This window comes from Clinocottus analis, unplaced genomic scaffold (genome assembly GCF_023055335.1).
Source record: "Clinocottus analis isolate CAN_PGR_092001 unplaced genomic scaffold, fCliAna1.0.p SCAF_6, whole genome shotgun sequence".
NCBI classification, from domain to species: Eukaryota; Metazoa; Chordata; class Actinopteri; order Perciformes; family Cottidae; genus Clinocottus; species Clinocottus analis.
The window spans coordinates 20,250,812-20,275,811 of record NW_027176218.1 but is presented as its reverse complement, the minus strand read 5'-3'; the positions used below and the strand labels follow the sequence as shown (position 1 = coordinate 20,275,811).

The 25,000-nt window shown below is 41.5% G+C and overlaps 2 protein-coding genes across 8 annotated transcripts in view; one reads left to right on the top strand and one right to left on the bottom strand.

The window, feature by feature from the left end:
- Positions 1–607: 607 nt before the first annotated feature.
- pnp6 (purine nucleoside phosphorylase 6) lies at positions 608–9,809 on the bottom strand. Its single transcript, XM_068602268.1, has 6 exons — positions 9,583–9,809; positions 7,298–7,467; positions 7,091–7,194; positions 3,522–3,697; positions 2,932–3,122; positions 608–2,284 (listed from the first exon to the last, which is right to left on the bottom strand). Exons 1-6 carry the CDS (start codon positions 9,618–9,620, stop codon positions 2,088–2,090), a joined length of 876 nt encoding a protein of 291 aa, XP_068458369.1. The 5' UTR covers positions 9,621–9,809; the 3' UTR covers positions 608–2,087.
- The window catches only part of hydin (HYDIN axonemal central pair apparatus protein), a 75,918-nt gene continuing 60,467 nt past the window's right edge, over positions 9,550–25,000 (top strand). For 4 of the 7 annotated variants that reach the window (XM_068602264.1, XM_068602265.1, XM_068602266.1 and 1 more), the window contains exons 1-7: positions 10,751–10,846; positions 11,365–11,443; positions 12,581–12,706; positions 14,807–14,902; positions 15,451–15,585; positions 16,237–16,436; positions 16,846–16,970. In XM_068602264.1, coding sequence (XP_068458365.1) covers positions 11,375–11,443; positions 12,581–12,706; positions 14,807–14,902; positions 15,451–15,585; positions 16,237–16,436; positions 16,846–16,970 — 751 coding nt within the window. In that variant the 5' untranslated portion in view covers positions 10,751–10,846; positions 11,365–11,374. Of the gene's footprint in view, positions 9,697–10,750; positions 10,920–11,364; positions 11,444–12,580; positions 12,707–14,806; positions 14,903–15,450; positions 15,586–16,236; positions 16,437–16,845; positions 16,971–25,000 lie in introns of those variants that run through there. The other 3 variants (XM_068602262.1, XM_068602261.1, XM_068602263.1) reach the window with 3 other exon arrangements.

Genomic DNA, 25,000 nt, shown 5'->3' with positions numbered 1-25,000 from the left:
TTAGTCTCTCTACTGTCGCCTTGTCTTCATCTGTGTGTCTGGTCAAACACACTTCCCGTCTATTCAAAGCAGGACAACCCGCTGAATTTGCGCCCTATACGCGCCCGTCTACCCGTGATGTCGTGCGCACGTGCAACCCAGCCCAGTGGAAGGTGTTCCGTTTGCGCCGCCTCGTTCATTTGTATGAATATTTCAGCGCCACAGTGGGCTGCACCTCTGCGTGCCGTTGCGCAGGTGAATTATGGAACAGAAAAAAGAAGTGGGGGCGCGGAACCGTTTCCACTTCATCTCAGTCTCACAGCGGGCCTCTTCTGTTTGAGATGTGTTTAAAGTTAAGATTTGGGAGGAGAGAGGCTGGGGATGGAGGGAGACGAGTGTCTGCGCTTCTCTGCCTTTCACATCGCCCGTTCACTGATCGCCATTACTCGGTTTATGATTGAAAAACAGCCATGTCAGGTTAGGGTTAGGGTTAGGGTTAACCCGATGCACACTCAATCAGTCGCACCCACCCACACACACGCACATACACGCACACACAAATACACGCATGCGCTCACCCATGACAGAAAATACCAGTGTCTAAATCTAGAAGTTTTTATTTGACAGTAGCAACATTAAGTATAAAAAGAAAGCATGTTTCGTTTAAATATAGAGACAGTGGGTTTATTGTTTGTTTGTGAATTAGAGTCTAACCTAGACACAGTAAATATGATTAACACATGACATGTAGTCTAGTAAATGCAATTGTTTGGAAGACTTCACAAACTAACTAACAAACAAGGAAATTAAATGCAACGTGGAGTTGTGCCAATAGTGAGCATTGTACATTTCTGATTTTACATTTTGACAGTGCGCCAGGCTTCACTCTGGGTGGAATTCCCCTTTACAACTCCCACGAGCATCTTGATGTGGAGCCCAACACAAAACAGTAGAAGAGGGTGGACTGCGCTTGAGGATTCCTCTGGTCTTTGCAGCTCAAATAGATGAGATGGTCGAGGAGACCTGGCAGGAGGTTCCGGATCGTGGCGGAGAAGATTGAACACTGCAGGCCCAGGTATTACAGCCCTCTCTGATATTAGACTGCTGTGCTCTTTTGGTGTACAAATACAAGGGATCCAAATGCAATCCACCCAAGAAAAACCTTCATACATCACTACTGCTTGACCAGATTAGCCTTTGACTTCAGGCATTTCTTTCAGCTTGCTATAGTGCGGACAGGCTTTTCAGCTAAAACTTAATTGCCTTTTTCAAACGGAGAGGTCCACATTATACATATAAATACATTAATACATTTGTCTTCTTAAAAAATAAGCAACTCTTATTTGATCTGTAAATATAATTGCCATTATTTATAGCTAATAATTGATTTAAATAAATGTATTATACATTGTTAATAACAAGCAATCACAAAATGAATACAACTTAAGCTTTCAGCATTGCTTACATAGGTGGTGGTTGCCTTCTTAGCTAAAGACAAAAAAGACATAGAGCAAGTAACCATATATCAAATGTAATGATACATAATGGAGGGTATCATCCTTTGGGCCTTAATTATAGATAGTCAGGTGAAGACAAGGCAGAGAACTAACCATGGCACAATTGTCAGTGGGTTAGAGAGTTGTGTGTCTGTGAGTAGTTGTTAGTAGCGTGCAGCATAAACTGACCACAGAATTGTCTTACATTCATTACATTCATATTGTTTAGACACACTCAAATACATACAGGTTAGGTGTCAGAGAGCTCCCAGTCTTTCCTACTACGTAGTGTGGAGGGGAAACCCGAACAACCCAGCAGCACAAACCGGCACAAACGCTGGATAGAAATACACACCGATGGGGGTTTCACAACAGCCACTGCGGTGTTCTTATCACATTTACTGATCAATGACCATGGATATATAATATAATAACACAGGGCAATGGCTATAATCACAAGTAGCCATCACAGTAGATTTGTGGAGACACCTGACCATTTCACCATTTGCACCTAATTTTTTTACCCTTTGTTCAAAGCTAGTCACCGACTCCCTTATAGTCGGACGACTCCATTATAAGGCTGGGCATATTTCCTGTCTGCAGATGAAAGGATTAGATCTTGGTGACGAGGTGGCTGACGAGCCTCTGGAGGTCCTGGGTCCTGCGCTGGGTGGTCTCCAGCACCTCCTCGTGGTTGGCCTTCTCGGGGCTGTCGTAATCTGTCACGACCTTGTTGGTGATGAGGGACAGACCCAGGACACGTAAGCCACAGTGACGAGCCACTACCACCTCTGGCACTGTGCTCATACCTGGACAGAGGGGAGGATTCTGTTTCAGCTGCACTGATGTAATCATGGTCATAATAATAAGTATACAATGATAATCAATTATGTGATTTAGTATTGTACTCTTTCAAAATTTTGAAACTTGTAAGAGTGTTATACTTCATTTCAAGAGTTCATATACAAGTCATGCTTTCAGTTTGGCCATACTGTTTGATTCTTCTATTAAATGACTCTTATATAGCTCATTAGGTCATATTGCAAAATAAAAAAAAGAAAGAACAATTCAGATAGCTCTTTTGGTGGAAGGCGCCAGTTTACAATATCAGCTCATAATGTAAACATAAACATATGTGCAACATCAGTCAAGCTCTATCCTGCACTGACGTTACTGACGACGAGACTCGCCATCCGAATATTGAAGATAAAACTATCCTTTTTATTGAAATTGTTCGCAAGTTTGTGTCACGTAAACACTTGCTGCTTATGTTTCCTATTCCAGAAGGGGTTATGACTGCAACGTTCAAATGCTGTTTTTATTTGGATAGAGTGTTTTATCTGTTCTCATCCAAACTATGAATTCATATTCATTTAAATAGCCCCAAGCTGTTGCGGATTGCACTTTTGAGACGCATCAGTATCCATTTAAGTGAGCACAATAGAGCTGTACTAACCCACAGCGTCAGCCCCCAGCATCTGCAGGAGTCTGCACTCTGCAATGGTCTCGTATGACGGTCCAGCCAGCATGCAGTAAACCCCTTCCTGCAGGAAGCTGCCGCATCCCTGCTCCTCTGCTGTTTGCTTGGCCAGAGCCATCAGCTTGCGGTCATACGCATCTGACATGCAAGGGAAGCGATCCCCAAACCTGGAGACGTATTAAATGAATGATTGGGACATGGCGGTAAGACAAAGACGTGGCCAATGCACAGGTTTCCCTCTTGTTGTCCTTCAATGGCATTTCAATTCAATATATTTAGTAAAGCCCAAAATTAAAAATGGCAAATTTGGCTCAGAGGGCTTTACAATCTTTACACATACGACATCCTCTGTCCCGGGAGCTCACGTTAGTTCAGGAAAAACCTCAGGGAGAGCATCAGAGGAGGGTTCTTCAACCAGGATGGACAGAAGCATGTGTCATGTGTACAGAATGTGAACAATGTAACAGAGTTACAGCACATTCAATGCATATGACAAAAATGATGATAAAAAGTTACAATTACCAAAAAATAACAGCAACAGTGGATATAGTAGACTAATGATGTACCTGTTGTCATTGTGGCCGCTGAGCGGGTTTTGCCCTGCGAAGCCCGGCATGTTGATGTGGTCCTTAATGAGCATGACGTCGCCCACGTTGTAGCTGCCGTTGAGTCCCCCCGCTGCGTTTGTCACAATCACGGTTTCCACGCCTAGCAGGGAGAAGACTCGCACCGGGTACGTCACCTGGAGTGACAAACGCATTGCGCTTCAGAGACAGATACTGTTGCTCTTTTATTGCCTTGATGTGTGTCTGATTTATTTAGATTTTTGTTCTTTTTTTTTACAAATGGGAGTTACAAGATGGGGGTCACAGAGGAGAAAATGCATCACGTGAGAAAGCCAATCATTTAAAAGGGACGCCGTCTGCATACACTGATGTCAGTAGACCGTAGACTATTATTATTGTTGAACTGTGCATGACTGAAACAATCGTGGTTCTGCACTGAGTTTCATAGGGGCAGCTGATGGCCCGTTAATGACTACTAACGCCACTTCTCACTGCAGTCACATTTTAGAATTGCTGTTTCTATTTCACGTTTGTCTGCCACTCGAATTGCCTCTGAAAGTGATTTGCTAGTCAATGCAGAAATGATTCCAAGTACCCTGGGTTTCTCGATAAGGTCAGCACTGTCATTTCGGATTTTTGGCTTTGGATTTTGATGTGTTTTTGCATATTGTAACTGTGGACTGTGTTGCAAATTGACTTTTGGCCGTCTCAGGGAATGTAAGCGCAGTGAGTGCATATGTAACGACAGGACTGTTGGTAGTCCAGTGAGCTGTTAATAAAGAGTTGACCAGATTCAATTATTTGCCAAAAGGCTCTTGGATGGCAATAGACATCATAGTTTTTAGTCAATGATTTTGATGAGACGAAAGAAAGAAAAAAGAAAGGTTACATGGAAACAAACTCTAAAGCAAACACAAGGGAGGTGATCGTTTGAGGTCCCTTTCTGTGAGTCCTCATTGTAGGAGATGGGTAAGGGCTGTTTTCATAATTGAAATTGAAAATGATCGAAAAGGGATGCAGTTTAAATAGTACAAATGCCACACACTGTGAAAAATATCAGGGCATAGTTTTCTTGGACTATTGGTTAAACGTCAGTAGGCTATTAGCTGTAAGTGGCCGATTTTAACATTACTGACCCTCAGAAACAAACATTGAACATTTGGGCTACGGGGAAAACATTGCTGAGAACATAAAACCCTTTGAGAGGTCTCCCGGAGGAGGAGATTAAGTCAGGGAACATAGGACCCTGGGAAATTAGATACTTAATGCTTAATGCTAGCGCCCGCATGCCAACATGACTGCAATGACAACGCTGTTGTCATGTTGAGCATTTTAATGCTCGTTTGTAGCATTTACAATTGGTGTTAATGTTCGCCCCATTAAACCGGTTTAGTGTGTTTGCATGCTAACATATGCTGAATTTGCACTAACCACAAAGTAGCGCCGAGGCTGATGGGTTTGTCATTAGTTTTGCGGGCTGTTTGACCATCAAGCAAAGTTTTGGATGGATTTAAAATAGACCGAAATACGTTGCAGTAAATAATGTGTTTGGGTTTTTGTTTTAACGCTTAAAAAAAGTGCAATAAGGTGCTAAACCTACCTTGTGTGTTGAAGTGTGCCTTGACTGGAAGTTTGTCTTGAAATGCTTTCATTATTATTTAATATCTTTTTTGTTGTATGATGTTATTTTGCTTTATGTTGTATTTGTTTTCAGTCCAGTCGAAGGTGTAAATTGTATGTGTAACCGAAACCAATCAGTAACTGTCGATGAATTATTCATGGTATGAAAGAGTCAATAGCATTTCCATTCAGTGTTGTTTTACACTTTATGGATTCCTCTATAGCTCAGCATTGAGTAAACACGCTTGGTTATGGTGTTCGATTTCAATTCAAACCAGATCTATTTTTAGTTTAGAAAGTATGATTTTCATTTTGTTTTTTATCTATTATCATTAATATCTAGGCAAGATCTTTGTTTTAGTTTGATGAAATCGTCCGTCACTTTGCTAGTGTTGCTTATCACAAATGATTCTCATCTGATCTTCAGTTCAGTTTAGGATTTTGTTCAGTTTGCCAAGAAGGTATATTGGTAATACTGTCTGGTGAAAATGTACCTCCGCTGGCTTTAAGAGAAATCCTATTTTTTAACTCACATGGTGATTGAACTGGAGGAATTCCATCCAATGTGTCTCTGTCTAGATACCAGAGGGTCATAATGCATCTGGATTTCTATTGCTGTATGTATGAAACTGGATTTTATGATTCAGTGGGGTTTCATGGATCATTTATATGATGGCACATCACAGCTGTCAAAAAGAAATAAAACCAGAGGCCAAAGGCCAGTCCTGTAGCCACATTATGACACACTGAGTGTTTTTCTCACTGTCATCATGATTCTGAAGCTGATCATTTAACACACAGTCAATCTACAGCCAGTTGTGAGATATAATCTGGTCATTTATCAAGTTTACTTTACTGTATATCATACAATTATGAAATCCTGATGATGAGGATGAGATCAAAGCTTGAGTATAGTTTTCTCAGAATGTATGAAAGAAAGTTTGAGCTGTTCTGAATATAAATTGTGAAATTTTCAAAACAAAAATAATCTTATAATTACAAATACTGTATCTTCATTTATCACTGGGTCAATGTTCTAAATGTAACTTAAAATAATGAAATCCTGTGGCACCAAATGAACAATGTTTCTAAAGAGCCTCCGTCTACACAAACAACGAAGTTAGTGTTCTCACATATAAATGGTTTAATGATTAGATGCGTATGCCGGACGAAAGTTAAGAATGTTTTTCTTGAAATGATTGACAAAGTCAGAGTTGAAACTGCCATCTTTGGCTGAGGAAGCCTGTATCGTATATCGTCTACATCAGCAAGTTTCCAAAATGTCTTGTGATAGAAACTGAGATAGAAAGGTGCTCTGAGGCAATTTAGGGGGGCTCACAAATGGAGATATGTGCATTACAGCACCAACCGGTGCTCACGAGGATGTCATTCAAATTGACACTAACGTATATCAATCCAGTATACAAACAATGTAATTCTAAGATTACAACACACAGTGTTTTAGCCAGGCTAGCGGCATGGATGACAATCGCCATAGGTCCACCACTTTTGTCCAGACTGCATATCATGATGACCTTAAATGGAATGCTTGAAGATTTGATGATACCCTGAATTTTCCTCTGGCATCATCGTCGGGTCATAATCTTAATGATGTTTACAATTTTGGACTAAATGCCTGCAAAACTAATGACATTCCCATCAGCCTCGGCTGTAGTAGGGCTGATCTTGAAAACGTTAGCATGCTAAAATGCTAAACGACCAAGGGAGAGCCTGAAACCTCATCATGTTAGCATTTTCACTGTGATCATGCTGACAGTGGTATCTAAACTGTCAATTACAACATTACACAGCCAATAGTGTGGCTGTGGACTTCAAATCTTTTTTTTAAAAACAGTTCATATTGTTTTTTTACAGCTCACCTTTCGCAATAACGCTGTGCTCGCAGAACCCCCAAAAACGTACCATAAGCAGAATGTACTTTATCGTACCGTGTGTATGTCGTAGCCTTCATAGAAGTGGAATCGCCCCTGCATGCAGACACACTCGCGGCCCTGCAGAGTCCCGAATACCAGCTGACCGGCATGCCCCGGCACTGCACGGCACACATTCATGTATGAGCAGGTGCTAGCATGCTTGTGTACAGTTTTCAAACACATGAGTTTCAGATAATATGCAATTCGTCAGAGGCAACTTACCAGTGCTGGTGGGGAAATGTGGGATTTCCTCATACTTGAACACCTGCTTGTCACCCAACAGGTCGGCCAGCCCGCCCAGCCCTGAACCGCAGATGATGGCTACTTTTGGGCGCTGCTCTGTCTGGGCCAGCAGCCAGTCTGCAGTCTCCTTATACTCTTCGTAACTGTATCTGGAAACAATGGGAAGGATATTGATTCATGTTAAATAGTAACAAACCATAAATCATTGAAATGCAAATTAACATCAGTATCATTTATAAATGTAAAATGTAGTCACTGTCTACTGAGAGTGAACGGGAGCATAAACCAGATTACAGCTCATTGAAGGGCAACATACAGCACTGACTACAGGCAACAGGTTTGACTGATTGCTTTTTTTCTAACTTCCAGGTAAAAAGTAAAACACTGTCAAACAGAACAGTCAGTTTCATTCAGAATACTGTCGATTTGTTGCATTATTTTAATGTCACAAAAAGTGAAACATACCACATTATTACATTGGAATAATCCACTGCAGGATTTCCTGGTCACAGTGACAAATCAACAAACTCATACCAAGCTACTGCTCATTGTCATGATGCCAGGAAGGGAAGACACTTGGAAAAGCCGAGGTAAACGTGCACGGAAAGGAACATTGTGTAAAAACACGAACAAATACAACATTGGGCAACACACTAATGGGTTTTAAGTTTGCCATGTACCTCCCAAATTATTTATCAGGGATGTTGATTCCATTGGAAAAGCCTTGAGGTAATACATTATACAAAGTCTGGAACGGTCTGTAATTTTCGTTATAAATCTGGTTGTAAAGCTATAACGTTGTCAATCATTCCTTTGTGCCTCAAGCTTTGTTATTAAAACACAATGACACTTAAGGCTTCAGCTTTCACCAAGCCAATCTGCAGGAGAGAGACGGGTGTTCAATCTTTATACATTTTCTCGTTGTTGCTCTTTTATCCCTGTTTTTTTTAATATTCAGATCCAAAAGGAGCGTGGAAATCTTTTATATCAGGTATGTTGGTTCCAGAGATGGGGTAAAGTCAAAGTGATGAATGTAACTAATGCTCCAATGAAATATCGAGCGGTGACTTGAGTGGCTGAGTGATTAAAGTTCAAGACAAAAACAAAGAGGAAGTGTGTTGCTGTATAAGAATCTGTGGAAGAATTATCAATACACGTAATCAATGTATTCTACTGTGACACAATTGATGTGTGGCTGCCATTGCCAACCTGTTGGTTGCAGAGGTCGCCATGCACCTAATTCTTCAGGTGTCAATGGCAGTCACAACCAGGCACACTTACAGGCGTAACTTCTGCCGTTCTGTTGTGAGATTTGTATGCAGAATGACTGTGGGTGTCAGCATGAGGCGGGGAATGGATCAGAGCAATTCAGGTTGTGTAAGGCGACAACCCCCTACCCAAACACTTTCATTAAAAACAACAACATATAACCTCTCAAATCAGCAACAGCCATCTTGTTGTTTGTGGCCTAATGCATGGCAGACATAGCTGCTGTATTAAAAGGTTTACACAAAATGGATGCTAGCTTTTTAGCTTTAGCTTCTGTTATTTCCACAACTGTGTTAGCATTTCATGATGTTTAATAAAAAACGGTTCCCAACACATGTCAAAGAAGTTAATGCAAACAAATAACGAATGCATATGATAGTCATACATCCCAATAAATAGATATCAGGATCATTTTAAAATAATGTTGGGAATATGGAAATAGTAATAGCAGGCTATTTTTATCCTATGAATTAAGATTTTTGCAGAATATTTTGCCATTCTTAGTATTCGTTTAGTACTTAGATATCACGTGTAATGAATAATCTTGCCAGTTCGCATTATGTCACGACAGAGGTAGAGCAGGAAGAGCAGGAAGAGCAGGAAGTGAGCGCGTGTTCTGGCTCTCGCGGAGCTGTCCATGGTACTGTCAATAACTTTGTTGAAAATATTCAGGCACGAGAGCAGAGAGCGGAGTGGGACGGGCCCCTGACTGCCTGTGGCTGCTGAGCTGTCAGTGAACTAGAAACACGAGACTGGCCTGTTAGGTGAGCGGCAGAGGTGTATCAACGAAATTAAATCGACATGAAGGACACATCCACCGCCTGTAACACATGACTGCGTCCGAGTGAGAGGCATCCTCTTGAAAAGGGAAGCCCTTATAAAGGCTGCTAATCCTCGGAATCTTTGAACATAATTAGTTAAGCTACAAGGTAGCCTTGACAACCATGACGCTCATTAGTCTCCGCTCCACCAACATCCAGCCGTATCTGTCTTACCTGCACCGACTGGAGGTGGACGAGGCTGCTGTTTCCATATCGGACGACGAGAGCGGCACCCAACCTACTGATAGCAAGATGTCTGTGTCGCCTTTAGGACGGATGCTGTCCGTGGTGAGTTCAGGGCGGTGGAGACTCGGCGGCGGACTGTCACGGAGAGCGTGCTGCGCGCCAACGTCACTGCGTACAGGGCGAAGGGGCGGGGCCGAGGCCGAACTGCCGGTCCCTTTGAAGACTAAATCCAATTTTCTACCAGGCTGGGCAGCTCACTGATCTGTTCACTGACAGAGACAGGGCTGGGAACGGAAGGGGGAACTATGAGGGGGCAAGAGAAAGGAAAGGGAAAGACAAACTGGCAAGATGAGGGAAATTATATAAGATCAGCAACAATTGATAAACAAGCAAGCGCTTTGAGACACTGAGTTTGGTTTAACATCTCAAAACGATAAATGCGTGGACTGAAACGTAATAACGAAAGTGTAGGCTATAATAACCTCTCCTTTTCGCACGCACAGACACACACGCACACGTACACACACGCTCACACAGAGTGGCTGCGCAACAATTCAAAGTGCTGACTCATGGGTTAGAAGGAAGGAATAAAAGTGATTGCAGAGAAATATATTATTGAAGGAGCAAATCAGGGACATTGCATGTGAATTGTTGTAATATTATACAAGTATTTTTTTATAAAAAATAGTGCTTTCCAGGCCAGATGTACTCATCATACCGTCCAGAGAAGTAGAGTCACTTTCTCATTTATTTCTATACAAATATGTGTGCTTTAATGCAGCTTTAAGACACTTCAGCATTGGCTTCACTCAGCAGAAGCAGACTGTATTTCAATGACATTCTGTTTTGGAATTTCAGAATAAACGCTCGAGAAAATCACATTCATGAGCAAATGTGTCTATAAATTTACTCAACTTGTACTTGTAGTATTTCATGCATTACGGAAGTTTGTCTTAATCCTTCCTGCTATGATAGGTTTATTTTCACCCAAACATGAGATTTTCCTAAACCTAACTAAGTATGTGTTTTGCCTCAACGAAGGGAGACTTCTGTCATAAGCCCTGAAGGTAACCTCACGCCTGCGTACCATGTTTGAAGCGACTTTGTCACAGCCAATCAGGAAGCAGTTTATTGGGAGGTTACTCCCGTATTACCAAGGCAACAAACTACAACAAAGTGGTGCCGGCTCGGTTTTTCCACGGCTCTTAACTTGACGTTTTCAAGACATTTTTATATTTTCCCGGAGTGGTAGGTTAGTACTTAGTTTAGTTTATGACTTTATTTTGACTTTTTATTTTATATACCTTTGACAACAGGTTAAACTGGTAAGTTTGACGTGGTAAATGCAACGTGGTAAGTTAAGTTAGACGTTAGAGACGCATTTAGCTAGGGAACCTAAACAGTTAGGTCAGCGAGCTACATTAAACGTCATAATGAGTCAAATGGCCATTGCAGACTGTGACAATACAATATATTACATTTCTTCCGTAACTTACCGTGTTGTCTACCTGTGCAAATTACCGAAAGTAACATTTAACAGTTATAGCGGAAGTACGTTCCTGCTAAATGAGCGAGGTGTTGAGGACGAACGTTAAACGTTGAGCAAGTTAGTTACTATTAACTAGGTTAGTTAGCATCACATCAGGGGAAACCACTGCCTTCAATAATTACCCAATTAGTGTACAATGGGCACTTAATTAGCGCAATCTCGTACCTAATGATACCTTTACCCCTCTCCTCTTCTTTTCGCCTCTCTCTTTTTTGTTGCAGGCGACAAAACATGGCAGCCATTCAGTTTCCTTCAAGAACATACTTGGGAAAGAGCGAAGTGCCCCTCAAGCCGAAAAGGGTGAGGTTATCACCATGTCCGCATGTAACTTCATGCAGAATAAAAAGTACCCAGCTCAAATAAATCAGACCTTGAAACTGGGGTTTTTCTTAAAGAAGCTGCTTCAAATGACAGATCAGCCTAAGAATTACTTTGGCTTCTAATATGGGAACAAAAATCAATATCCGACTGCAGTATTTTGTTGCAGCTCAGTGACTTTAGGCCTCTGCTCTGTCTGTATTTGTACAAGGTGACCCCAGTAGGAAATACTTTTTACTTCACATGTGCTTATATTGATTTCAAGTTTTGGGATAGCTCATTTTTAATCCTCCAACAAACCTTTATTTTATTCATAGTCTGTGTCAAAAAACACAACAACAAAAAAAAACACTGATAAGTAATTAAATACTTCCATGAATTAACAATTAATATCTTAAATATTTGTGTCAGTAGTCCTCCTTTTTTCTTTTCCTATTGCAAAGCATAATACATGGTTAAGTTAGTAATAAACAATGTAAATATGATATGACAATAATATGTTACGTTTACCAACTGAGCAGTGCAACTATTACATACCTCTGCATTGTGTTCAATGTTCTGTCGGCTATTATGCCTGGTATTCCTCCACATAGACACAAAATGATTACACTTCAGGAGAAGTCCCCATCTAATGAGAAGCCACATTATTCCACAACTTATCATTTTAAAGAGTAGTGTTTACTCAAGCAACTTTGTTGTTTCTTAATAATATAGTATATTATGAATACACATCTAACTGGCAGCTGTTGAATAATTAATGTACAATAATCCCCTCCACTACAATATTAATTTGGATTTTGAGCTGACGCCCTTTTAACCCAATCTTAAAATATAGGCTAAGTGCAGTTAGATGTTTCTTGCTTCTGGGGCAATGGTTAAGAGGTGCAAGAGGATTTACTACAGTACAGGCTTTACATGCATGTTTGGGTCATCGCTGACAACTTTAAGGTTAACATTCTGCAGCGCCTGTGCTCATTATCTTTTCTCCCCCCCCAACACTCCCCATTTTCTCTATTAGTCTCTATAAAGTTGTGTTTGATGTGGTGTCTCGTCACTGCTGAATTAGGAGACAGTCTGTCAGAGAAGGCCCGATATTAGCCTGATCTGCTGTGTTTGCAGGTGACTCCTTCGGCATACACTCAGGAGATGCTGCAGCCTACAGAGGAGCGCCTCGCCAACACCGACAACATGCGCCCGCCTCACATCCTGGAACACCTTGACATGAGCACGACTACGCATCACAAAGTAAACAACACTTTGAACAACAGCATAGTGGTTTGAATTGATATATTCATAACAATCTAGTACCGATCAGAAAATATGCTTGAAACATATGCATGCTAGTTGTCATGATATGTTTTTTTTTTACTGTGAAGTGATTTCACCTTTTTTTGCAAGGATGAGAGAGCAACCAGAAAAACACATGCTATCAGATGGTGAAGCGATAGTGAAAGGTTACAGTAGGCTCTGATTACCAGGATGATGAAACTGGTTAAACAGGTCATTGTTTCATTTGAACACAAACCACACTTTAAAGGTCGAGCATCATCTGAGACAATTGTGACGGTAAAAGTCTACGGCAAAATGTAGAAGTTGGACAGGAGACAAGCCTCAGCAGCTGACTTTTATCTTTATGCGAATGAAACTCTGGAGAGTCCACTTAAGAATTTGAGAAAACCTACATTTCATTTTGACAGCCTGTCTTCCCACTACAAAGACTTCCAGACTAGGATGTATAATAAGGTATAAAAAAGGCTTCTGAAAAAGGTCCCTGTGTTACCGTACTCACAGTATACTCTCGCGTTGAAGCATTTGTATCGTAGGCACACAGTTTAGCACTAGTTACAGTTCAACATTTGGCCAGGTCATATATACACCCATAAATGAGTCCAGCCACATTCAAACTTCTCATTATATCTTACTAATCCCCCGCATGAAGAGCATGCGCTATCTGCTAAGGTCATTTACATTATACCAAAGCTGCTTCTCCTGAGTCAGCAGACACTAATTGATGGGCAAAGGGCAACCAAAGTGACTGAGCGCTCTGTACTGTTAGAGTCTGAATTCAACGGTAGGGCTCGGAGCAAATTGCCATCAAAAGTGTGTGAAACATCTATTAAAATGCTAAATGTCCCATCATCATAATTAGGAGCAGCCAGTTTTCTGCATCTAGCCCTTTTTATTCTGTTTGTTGACTTGTCCGATATGCAAATGTAAATCTGAAACCCCCCCTTCCACACACACACACACACACACACACACACACACACACACACACACACACACACACACACACACACACGCACTGTGGGTCACTGCAGGAGCAATGACAGGCAGAATCTTGTTCAGGTCATCCTGGAAGCCACAGAGTTGCACACTTTAATATACAGTACAGTATAAAAAAAAAATAATGTGACTGTAACAGCGGGAGAAATCACACAGACTAAAGTTAAGTTGAAGATGCCATAGTTTCCACATATGCGTTTTAAAATATGGGTTAAAATTTTAACCTTTTTTAAGAAGTATGCTCATTCTCTTTCTTGCTAAGCATTAGGTGAAAAAATCCACACAGCCCCCGTGTCTGTCTGTCTGTCTGTTTAATATGAAGCTGGAGCCAGGAGCAGGTGAGCTTAACCTAAGGTAATGACTGGAAATGGGGAAACAGCTGGTCTGTCTCTGCCCGAAAAGATTTTAAAATCCCACCTTCCCAGCACCTCTAAAGCTAACAAATTAACACATTATATCTTTAAAAATGGCAGTTTGCCATCTTAGAAGATTTTATTGTCTTTCAGTCTTTATACAAAGCACGTGAACACACTGCTTGCTGTAGCTTCAGATACAACGGACAGATAAGAGAGTGGTGTCAATCTTCTCATCAAATCTTGACCAGAGAACAAATTAGCTTTATTTCCCTAAGTGTCGAACCTTTATCCTTTAAGAAGCAATTAGTGAAAAACACATTAACTGAATCATGTTGTCAGTATCTTAAAATAACCTGAATGTAATGATTTTTCTAGCAGAAAGTACAAGGAAACATCATATGCTTCAGTGTGGCAACTGTATTCTATTATACCATGTATGACTTGGTCATGAATGAATACAGGTTTTTGATAAAACCAGGATAATCCATACCCAGGAAGTCAACGGAATAATTGTGTGTGTGTGTGTGTGTGTGTGTGTGTGTGTGTGTGTGTGTGTGTGTGTGTGTGTGTGTGTGCGTGCGTGTGTGTGTGTGTGTGTATGTGTGTGTGACTTCAACCACAATGAGATAAACAGTGATCTTCCGTTACACAATGAAAGGGGTGGTAATAAATACTGTTTATGTTGTGTTTTCTTGTTGTTCAGTCACTTTTCGGGCCCTACCCATCTGAGCTCGTCTTCCAGAACTTCACTCCTGCACAGACCTACACGTTACCTCTACTGTTCCACAACAGAGACAAGGTGTGTGTGTGTGTGTGTGTGTGTGTGTGTGTGTGTGTGTGTGTGTGTGTGTGTGTGTGTGTGTATGTGTTGACTATGTCAAAAGTCACAAAACATGATGCACTGATGATTTGGTGAAGTTTTGCAGTGATATGGAACATTACAAACAGTCCAACTTTCACACAGAAGGTTTACTGTATGTGTTTTGTGTGTGTGTGTGTGTGTGTGTGTGTGTGTGTGTGTGTGTGTGTGTGTGTGTGTGTGTGGGTCATGGAGTGGTTTTGTGTGTATGGGGTGGAAAATGATTGGAAAAGGTCATGGGGAGATTTATCACTGCAATTTGTACAAGACACCATCCAGTAATAATGAATAAATCATCACTTGATTGTGTGTGTGTGTGTGTGTGTGTGTGTGTGTGTGTGTGTGTGTGTGTGTGTGCGTGTGTGTGTGTGTGTGTGTGTGTGTGTGTATGTATGTGTGTGATATGTGTACACTTGGGTCTGTGTTTGTTGCTGTGTGGGGTTTGAAATTTTGTAAAGTTTGTGCGCTAATGTTTTTTTTCGGTCAAGGTCCCACGAAAGGTGAAGGTGGAGCACCAGGAGTCCGAGTACTTCCATGTGGTCGGACCAGAAGATGCAAGGAGCAGGGTTGCACCGGGACTGTCTACCGCCTTTACTGTCTTCTTCGCCCCGCAGGAAAACAGGGTACTGGAGACAAATAGTAATATATCCCCGTAGAATGAATGGCAGCGGACACAGAAGGTGGGATGACGTATTAAGGTCACCTGCATTTAAGAGTGACCTCGAAGGATTTAGAATCACATGATTGGACGAAGTTTTAATTACACCTGTAGGGGAGCAGAAGATGGAGTGTGGGTCGGAAATCAGAGAGTAAACACATTCAGTTAGCGCTCCTACTACAGCGAAGATTTAGAGATGTAATTTATGATATAGAATTAATGACTGCTGATACATTAATATGGATGCACTTACTGTGCATTTATAATCTGTGCACACATTTCTGGCAATGTTTAAATCAGAGTAAGAAGGTCAAGGGTTTTAGCCTCGTTGGCGGCGTGACACCAGGGACGTCAAAGACTGTTTGCCACTGTTGTGGTTGCCATGAAATTTGGCACGGTCATTTTCCAAAGATGAACCTCAGGGACTTTGGTGATAACCGGCATCATCACCCGCAGAGCTGTATGGTAATTAGAAAATACTAAAGAGAATGGTTTAATCACAATTATGTGTTTGTGTTTGTGCTTGTGCGCGTGTGTCTCCGTTCAGCGGATCGACCGGTGGCTCAGCGTCACCTGACAAATTTTAAACCGCAATTTTCTTTTTTTGCCCATCCAGGACTACCACTACAGGCTGGTTTGTGTGACAGACAGGGAGCGATTTGAGGTCCCAGTCCGTGCCATTGGGCCACGTGCCATTCTTGACTTTCGCGACGAGTTTCACTTACCTGTTTGTCCTGTGAAAGCCACCACAGAGAAAACTCAACTGATCACCAACATTGGAAACTGCAAGGCTAAGTTCAAGCTAGACACGCAGAGGTGAGAGTCAGTACAGGCTGGGCTCATGTATGAGTGACTTCCCCTGTTGTGTTTAATATACTGCATCCATACACATTGCACTTGGCCAGTGCATGCACTTGGCCAGTGCATGTATGCATGTATGTGCATGTATGCGCTGGCCAAGATTCACAATTTGAAATTACAACATTTTCTTGGCAAAAAAATAAAAAGTGTATCACTGTACTTCACACTGCACACATTTAATTAACAGTCACAGTAATTACTATTGATTAAAATTTAAAGACTTATTGAACATTTAGGTTTCTTCTGCCAGGTTCTAACACAACATTGAATCTTAACTATTATTAAAATGCCAACCCTTAACTTCTGTTTTGTTTCTTTTTTATTTCCACCTGGTGAAATTCTATTCCATTCGGTCTTATCCCAGTCCTTTCTCAGTGACGCCCTCCTGTGGGACTCTTGATGTGGGCGAGAACATGCAGGTGACTGTGGATTTCAACCCCATGACAGTGGGAGTTCACAGCCAAGAGCTGCTTCTGCACTACCACACTGGTGAGAAACATACACAGCAAAGCAGTGACACAAATAGCTAAAGGAAACTATGACCACAGCATCTGATAAAGCCGCTGTCAATTGTACAGTAGCATATATACTGATTCTACAGAGCTGAAGTGAAATATTCATAGCCATCCTAATTAGCAAAAGCTGTTTTTTTTTATTCATAAGAATGACCTTGTTGCTGTGTGTTTTATCATCAGCTGTGTGTGTGTGTGTGGTTGTGTGTGGGAGCGCTTACTTGTCACAATGTGTCCATCACTCGACTTGTAAACGCACAAATACATTTAATTTGGCTTCATCCAAATCTGACAATTGTATCGATGTAACACGCAGATGAGAGCAATGTGAACCCCTTCACTCATGCTCTGAGACTTAACCCTAAAGCCGGTAACAAAAGTACGCCGTCTCAGCGCATCTGGTACAGAGTGACTCACACTCTCACTCTCACACACGCACGCACGCGGATGGAAGCAGATATTTCCCGCAGAAATTGCATAATCAGCAGTGTCAAATGGAATGGAACGAAAAGGATGAACGTGTTTACTATAATCACTGAGGTAAACACCATAATGAGATTTCCCATTCTGCACCAACGGTGACCCTGAAGCAGAACGACACCCACACGCACACACACACGCACGCACACAACAGTGGTTACTGTAGTTTCCTTAGTCGAGCTGAGGCTTTGATGATAATGGCTGGCAGACCAGGCATTGGCTTTAGTCAGACGAGAATCCACTTTGTTTCAGTCTGTACTTTCAATACTACTCATTGGTGTTTGCCATCGGCGCGCCACCGACCTATCTGTAGCAGTCAAGCACAAATAGATTTCCCCAAGCAGGTCCAATTAACTGCGCATCGTCTCTTTTCTAATTGTCTTATTTTTGCCGCTTGATTTGACACTAACACGTAAAATTGTATTTGCTTCTACAGACGTGGTAGGTTTTTGATTCAGAAGGGTCTTTTAACCTTGTGTGTGGCCGATGAGCAGATGTTGACAAGTCGGTTGTGTTAGTATATGTCTGTGTGTGTGTGTTTGTGTTTGCTTGGGCGTTGTGAAGTCAAAGGTGACATGAGTGATGGCGATGCGAAGAGAATCTATCGCAACCTGAGGGAGCTGGTTGGGATTCAGCACAGAATGGCTATGGAGCATTGTGTTTACTGCTCAATGCAGCTTTCTTTAAGGGCCTGTAGTCTTCTCTCCTCTACTCTGCCTCTGCAGCTCTGGAGTCTTCTCCGATGCCTTAACTCCCGCATAGTCCAAGGTCGGATTTGAGAATTGTGCAGACTGGCTCCACCTTTTGCAAATGACTACTCAACGCTTGATTATTTGCATTGTAAAGCACACAAAAACAGATGACTCACACTGCTTGTACACCAGTGCCACTCATAGTATAATGCCAGTCCAGGTATCTCTAGTAATCATAATGACTGTACAGTAATTGTTGCCATTCCCTGGAAACAAATCATAATTTATTTGTGTGAAAAAAAAATGTAAATAACTTGACCAAACTGCTTTTGCTTATTAGATTAAGTCTACTTTGTTTATTCTGCCGTAGGGACTCGCCTCAGCTCAGTGCAGTAAACTAATGAATAATTCATTCTCTGTTTCTTTTCATGATACAACTGTACAATGCCTCCCAACTGTGTGTGATAAATCTGCTCATTTCTAATAATTCTAGCAGTGTGGTTTTGAGGTATTGCTGCAGCCTGAATATGTGTACTTGTACTGTAGTTTTACACTCAGCGGTCACATGTTATTTTAGGGTGGCCTCAGTTGCCTGCACAATTAGCCAAGCTCCTTGACATCAAAGGTAAAAAAAAGACGAAGCTTTTGACTTTTCCTGTTAACACACAAGGGGATCAATTAGAGGTGAAGGGAGAAAGTTGCTGAAAAACATCAGTAAATTGCAAAAGATGATTTAACCGGGGCTCAGTCTGTTATTATTTTCCATTTTTAATCACTTTGCAAAGATTTAATGTTACAAATAAAGAAGATTTCAATGCAAAAACCTCAATTTTGTGTAACTGGGTAACTTAGACCCAATTTCACATCGTGGTCCGTCATGATGGGAGCAATTAGTCTCACATTTCATGTGCTAAACATCGGCGGCTGAAAATAGCAAACACGACAGGCTGGGCTGATTAACACATGGGATGCTTCAATCAGAAACAAATCAGCTTTACTCCTGACTTGAGCCGGCCACATCAAAGTCTCCTCTCAAGCTAATTTCAGCTGCACAGCTCCCCCAAAAAGTCTTCCAGGTAGAATAATCCCATGGTGCTAAACAAATACCGTGAAACAGCTGTGCTTGCTTTAAGCCTTGTTAGCTATGCATCACCTGGGTGGTTATTCCACGCTGCACTACACCCATTAATTTTTTTTTACAGTGAAGCACTGTGTGTATATATGTGTGTGTATATATATATATATATATATATATATATATATATATATATATATATATATATATATATATATATATACATATATAGATATAGATATATAGATATAGTGTGTTTGTGTGTGTGTGTGTCTGCGTGCGTGTGTGAAAATTCCGTATTATGCTGACACAGCAATCATTCCGTTATCAGTCCTGAAACTCGACCATTGCGAAAGTCACCTTGTTAAAAATACAAAATGATTGAATAATGGTGAAGAGCTGTATTGTTCTGACTTTAGATTTGTATTCATCCATTTTGAGTTCGTCATTTAATTATTGTGTTGCCATTCCCCAGAGTAGAGAGAGCCCCTCATCAAATATGTGTTTATTTCACTTATGCAATATCGATGATTGTTTTCAGTAAAAAAAAAAACTAAAAAAAAACGAATCGTTATTTTTTTCAGAATCGTTAAAAAAAATCTCTTTGGATAAGTGCTTTTTTCTTTTCTTTTCTTTTTTGTTTACTGTAGTTTTTTTTTGTGTTTTTTTTACCTGTGTACCTTTAAAGACCTGAGGTGCTGACTGGCTTTGACAGGCTCTTCAGGTCTGCTGAAGGAGTGGGAACTAACGGCGCTCTGCAGCATTAAGCTTTTATATTAGGAGGGCCAGACCAGGTCCAGTACACCACTTAACAGCCCATCAAGAGACTATCATTTTTAATTTAGCACCTTTCCCTGTCTCCATCATGCTCATGTATGTTTCAGGTCAGCATGCTGTGAAAAAAAAGGCTTCACTCTACTGAGGGGCCCGTCAGAGACTTCAATCATGTATGTGTGTGTGTGTGTGTGTGTGTGTGTCGTGTGTCAATTTGCATGTGTGCCGCGGTGCTTAACGCTGCGTCTTTGTTTCCTCCGTTGTCGGTTAAGAGCAAGTGCCAGCTTTGAAAAGCAATAGCTTGCTCAGCTCACTTGTTTTTTACCATGGTGTGTTAGACAATCCTTGTTCCGTCTTAAAAGTGAGCAGAGAGTCTGTGCTGCTCTAGTAACAGCTCCTCCCCCCTCCTTCCCCCATCACTTACAACACACACACACACACACACACACGCACGCACGCACGCACGCACACCCGCACACCCGCACACCCCTCTCCTCTGTCAGTGCTGTAGATTTAAATGAAAAGACGGACAGCTCTTAGGGAGCACTGAGGCATCTGCTTTGACAGGGCTCCAGCACCGAGGGGACTCCAGCACAGCAGCCTTTTAGAAAAGCGGCATGCTCACACGCGCGCGCACACACACACACACACACACACACACACACACACACACACACACACACACACACACACACACACACACACACACAAACACACACGCGCCCACACACACACACACACACACACACACGCACGCACCCACACACACACATGCATCACACAAACAAACAGCAAGCAGTTGGTCATAAACACACATGCACACGCGTGTGCACGCTCAAAAGAACAAGCATTTGCATAGCCGCCGTTTGTGCCGTAATCAAAGGTAGCTGAGGGGGGAGCGGGGGGAGAAGTTCCCTCCTCGCTGTGGAGATAGAGAAATTATGGGAAGAGAAAGCGAGCGGGAGGGTGTGGGAAGGGGGGGGGGGGGTGTTGGCGGACAGCTATGATGAAAGCTTAGCAATAAGCTGCAGCTCTCCCTGCCTGTCAACTGCTGTCATAGCATCCGGATGCTGGGAGATAATTGCTTTTTCTCTCTGTACACTCCAATTCCTCTTTCTCTCTTCCTAATTTCCTTCTATCACTCACTCCCTGTCCTCTGTGTTGTCTTTTCCCTCTCTCTTCTCCCCTCCATCCGATGGTATCTCGTCTCTCTGGCAGAGTGAAAGCAAAGACCCGTGGAACTGTGCCAGGCTTTTCTTTTTTTTGTTTTGTTTTTGTATTCCCTCCTCCTGCCTCTAGGCACTGTACATGATGGAAATCTCAGTGATAATTGGATCGTTGGAAGCAGACGTGAGCACTGCTTGAATTTGAATATGTGTTTTTCTACTGTGGGGCCACGTATGGTCAGTGCAACCAGTCTGCATTCTTCACAGTCTGGTCCCCCCCCCGACCCCTTCTCAACCAGGACTGGGGTCAATTTGTTCTTGATGTATCTGAAAGCTAAATAAGTCACACTGGGAGAGTTACTTCCACCGAGGCGTTCATGTTACTCAGAAATGAGGTATCTTAGCTCCCAATTAGTAATCACGTCTCAAGCTCAGGCAGAGATGGATTAGAAGCTCTCCCATGCAGTCTGCATTGAGCAGGACTAAAAAGAACAACTAATGGGATGGCTTTGCTTGTGAAAATACCACACATTTGTTTGTTTGTTTCTTTTTATTTTCGAAGATAGATCTCCCAGAAAAAAAAAGCCAGCGCTTTGGTTGATTCCTCAGTGAGTCGTACTTCTCTTGTTTTTTGTTTGATAGCGTGCAGGTTCTATTCGTAGGTTTAGTGAGTAACAAAAGAGTCCTTCATCTGAACTCTGAGCAAATCATGTATTTGTTTTTGGGATGTGTGGCACACAAACTTGCACTATGTACGTTTTTTGCCCTTAGTAACAGCCTGTTAGCGTGACATAAACAAGAGCCGGGGATACCTGAAATGGTTGGCTTACTCTTGCTGTTTCTGTCGTCTCTCCATGCGGTGTCGAGTAAGACGCAAGTGTCATACGTTTGTCCCCCTAGGAACAAACCAGTGAGGATGGAAATCTTTGGCTCATTGTGTGTGTGTTTGTGTATGTGTGTGACTTGTGAGCCACTAATCTAAAAGCATTTAAACAGTCCTCGGGTTTTGTCTTTGTAGAAAACAGTCACATACTTGCACATTCACCATGAGTATAGCTGCAGGTTTCCTCGCCAGCATAACCTGCAAATGTGTTGATGATGCTGAAGGCAAAAGGCAGAGAAAGTATTTGCTTCAGATATGTAACAGTTTCAAGGGCAGGCCATAACTACAATTATTATGAATTATTCTGATTTATTTGTCAAGTTTTTTATTTTCTTCGAACAATCTCACATGTGAGAGGCCGAGCTGGCTGACGTGATTTCTTTTACCCCAAAAACATGAACCAAACAATAGAACAAAATATGCTGAGAAGTTAAGGGTCAGCTAAACAGAGCACAATTTAGACCCAAACATAAACTGGATGAAACTGGATAAAAACACATATTGTGGATCAGATCAGAACTGCAGCCCTGAACTTTCTGTGCATCTTTTGTTGCTCCGTTCAGTTGAATAAACCTGCCTTCCAGAGCCACTCCTGATCCCTTTTAGTTCAGTTTTGCAAAGCATTCATGGCAAGTCTCCATGGTTGTTTGGGCTAGAGACAAGCGCTGGAAAGCACAACAATGACAATTAAATGAAACACCCACTGGAGTTGCACAGTTTGCAAATGAGAAAATCCCCAATGTCACTTTAATCTCTTTTTTCATTTTAGCAATTTGAATGACCAAGGTATCTGTGTTTTCATTCACGTTTGGGAAAGGACTTATCAAAGAAGCGATGAACCACAGAAACACAGGGAGGGAACCCTGCGGTGTTCTGAGTATTCTGAATTCAGACATCCTCTAGCGTTTGCCACCAACATGTGAAAGAGTTCCTTCTTACTTGCTGGAAACGTAACCTTGTTTGAGAAACGTAACCTCTTCATGTATACAAGTATAAATAATCTCAGGATACGCAGTCTTCCGGATAAAGTGCCAGTCCTTATGATTTGAATGTAAACAAACATTTCAATTAATTTACATAAGCCTTCGTTCGCGACGGCTTTATACAAAACCTTGTTTTGCATATTGTTTTTGTTGCTGCTTTTGTTGCTCATTCTGCTGCTGTTGGAAGTGCTGTTGCAAGCGACTTTGAGTATTTTGAAAAGCGCTAGAAAAATAAAATGTATTCTTCTTCTTCTTCTTCTTCTTCTTCTTCTTCTTCTTCTTCTTCTTCTTCTTCTTCTTCTTCTTCTTCTTCTTCTTCTTCTTCTTCTTATTATTATTATTATTGTTATTAAATGTGTGATAGGGGCTCCTTGTTGCCACTAAAGAGATCCATTAAATGTCCTTTTAACCAATAAGGACTTATGGTTTTGAAGCTTAAACCTTTGTTTTAAATGTGTTGGAAATCATATTTACCTGGAGTCTACTACATTAAACGATTCATATTTAATTTCACCCTGATGTAATCCACATTACTGCAACTCGACACTCCTTGGCAGGCATAATAAAGTTTCTTGTTTTGGATGCCAGTTTTTCCAGGATATTTTGAGAGCTATTTTAATCTCCCCGTGAGACTCCTTTTTGATCCAGATCCAGTCTTTCAAAGCGAGGATTTTTTAGCGTGTCCTTGACTCCACTGTGAGTTTCTCCTCTATCCACTGCCCACATTAGGCCCGAGACTCCCGGGGGAGCAGCAGTGGCTGTTTAGTGTGCTTGGCATCACCCCGTTAAATACTGTGTGTGCAGTGTGTGCATGTCCACGCCACAACACCTTTAGAACATCACTTTAATTAACACATTAAAGGATGCTACACAGTAGTATATTTGTCTTCCATTTGAATTCTGTATCACATATTGTTTATACTTATGGGTCACAGATTCTAACTGTATAAGTCATTTGCCATGTTTTTTTCTGGGATTGCAATTCAGACAATATATGGCATCAGTTCACTCCTGTGAGTCCTGAAGACGTGGTAGCTTTTAGATTCTTTTTAGATTTGTAAAAATGATTTCCAGAACGGTAGTTTAAGGTCTTTATTTGTCCCAGAGTGGCATTGGTTTCTATTTGGTTACACCAATACAGCAAGACACACTAGATTAAAAAAACACACACAAATATAACCACACATGAGAAATGAAAAAAGAGTAAAAGGCTAACACGTGAGGTCTAAAAGTTCTAATATTAATGAAACAGAAAAAAAAGTGCAGTGAAATGGCAGTAGTATTCAACTTCAACTCTAAAGTGCAGATGGTAGGTAATGTCGAATGTAATAGATTCAGTCTTCTTTTGACGACGATAGATATTACTACTGACTTACATCACCTTTGCTAAAGAGTCTTTCTGTTTGAGGTTGAGCGATGCATGCCAGCAAAATGAATGAAAAGGTGAAGACCTGCTCAAAAAAATATTTATGAAACAATGTTATCAGGGATCCGTTAACCTGGAACTCTGCTTGACTTCTCAGACAAAATAGTAAGACGCTGCTGGCATTTCTTACTCGAGGTTATATTGCTTTCAAAGTTATGACGCTCAAATGATCTCAACATCTTTAATTCTACGGTTTGCAGGAATTGGGAAATCAGTAGTCTTGGATTTTGTCACATTCAACTCGAAAAATTCTTCTTTACACCTGTTTCGTCAGCAACATCACCATGTGCTGGTTGTCTCACTCGACTACGACCATCATTGGTGTACAGTAGAGACGTTGCATTGGGGAAGAGCCAGTTGATGCGTCAGATAAGTTCAGTTGAGTTAACTTATAGTTCACATTGTCGAGGGTCATCTTCCAATCGAAAGATCGGCGGTTTCCCTAGCTCCCCTTTTCTCTGTCGATGTGCCCTTGGGTGAGACGCTTAACCCCAAATTGTTGCCAAAGAGGCTCCAAAGGCCGCGCCA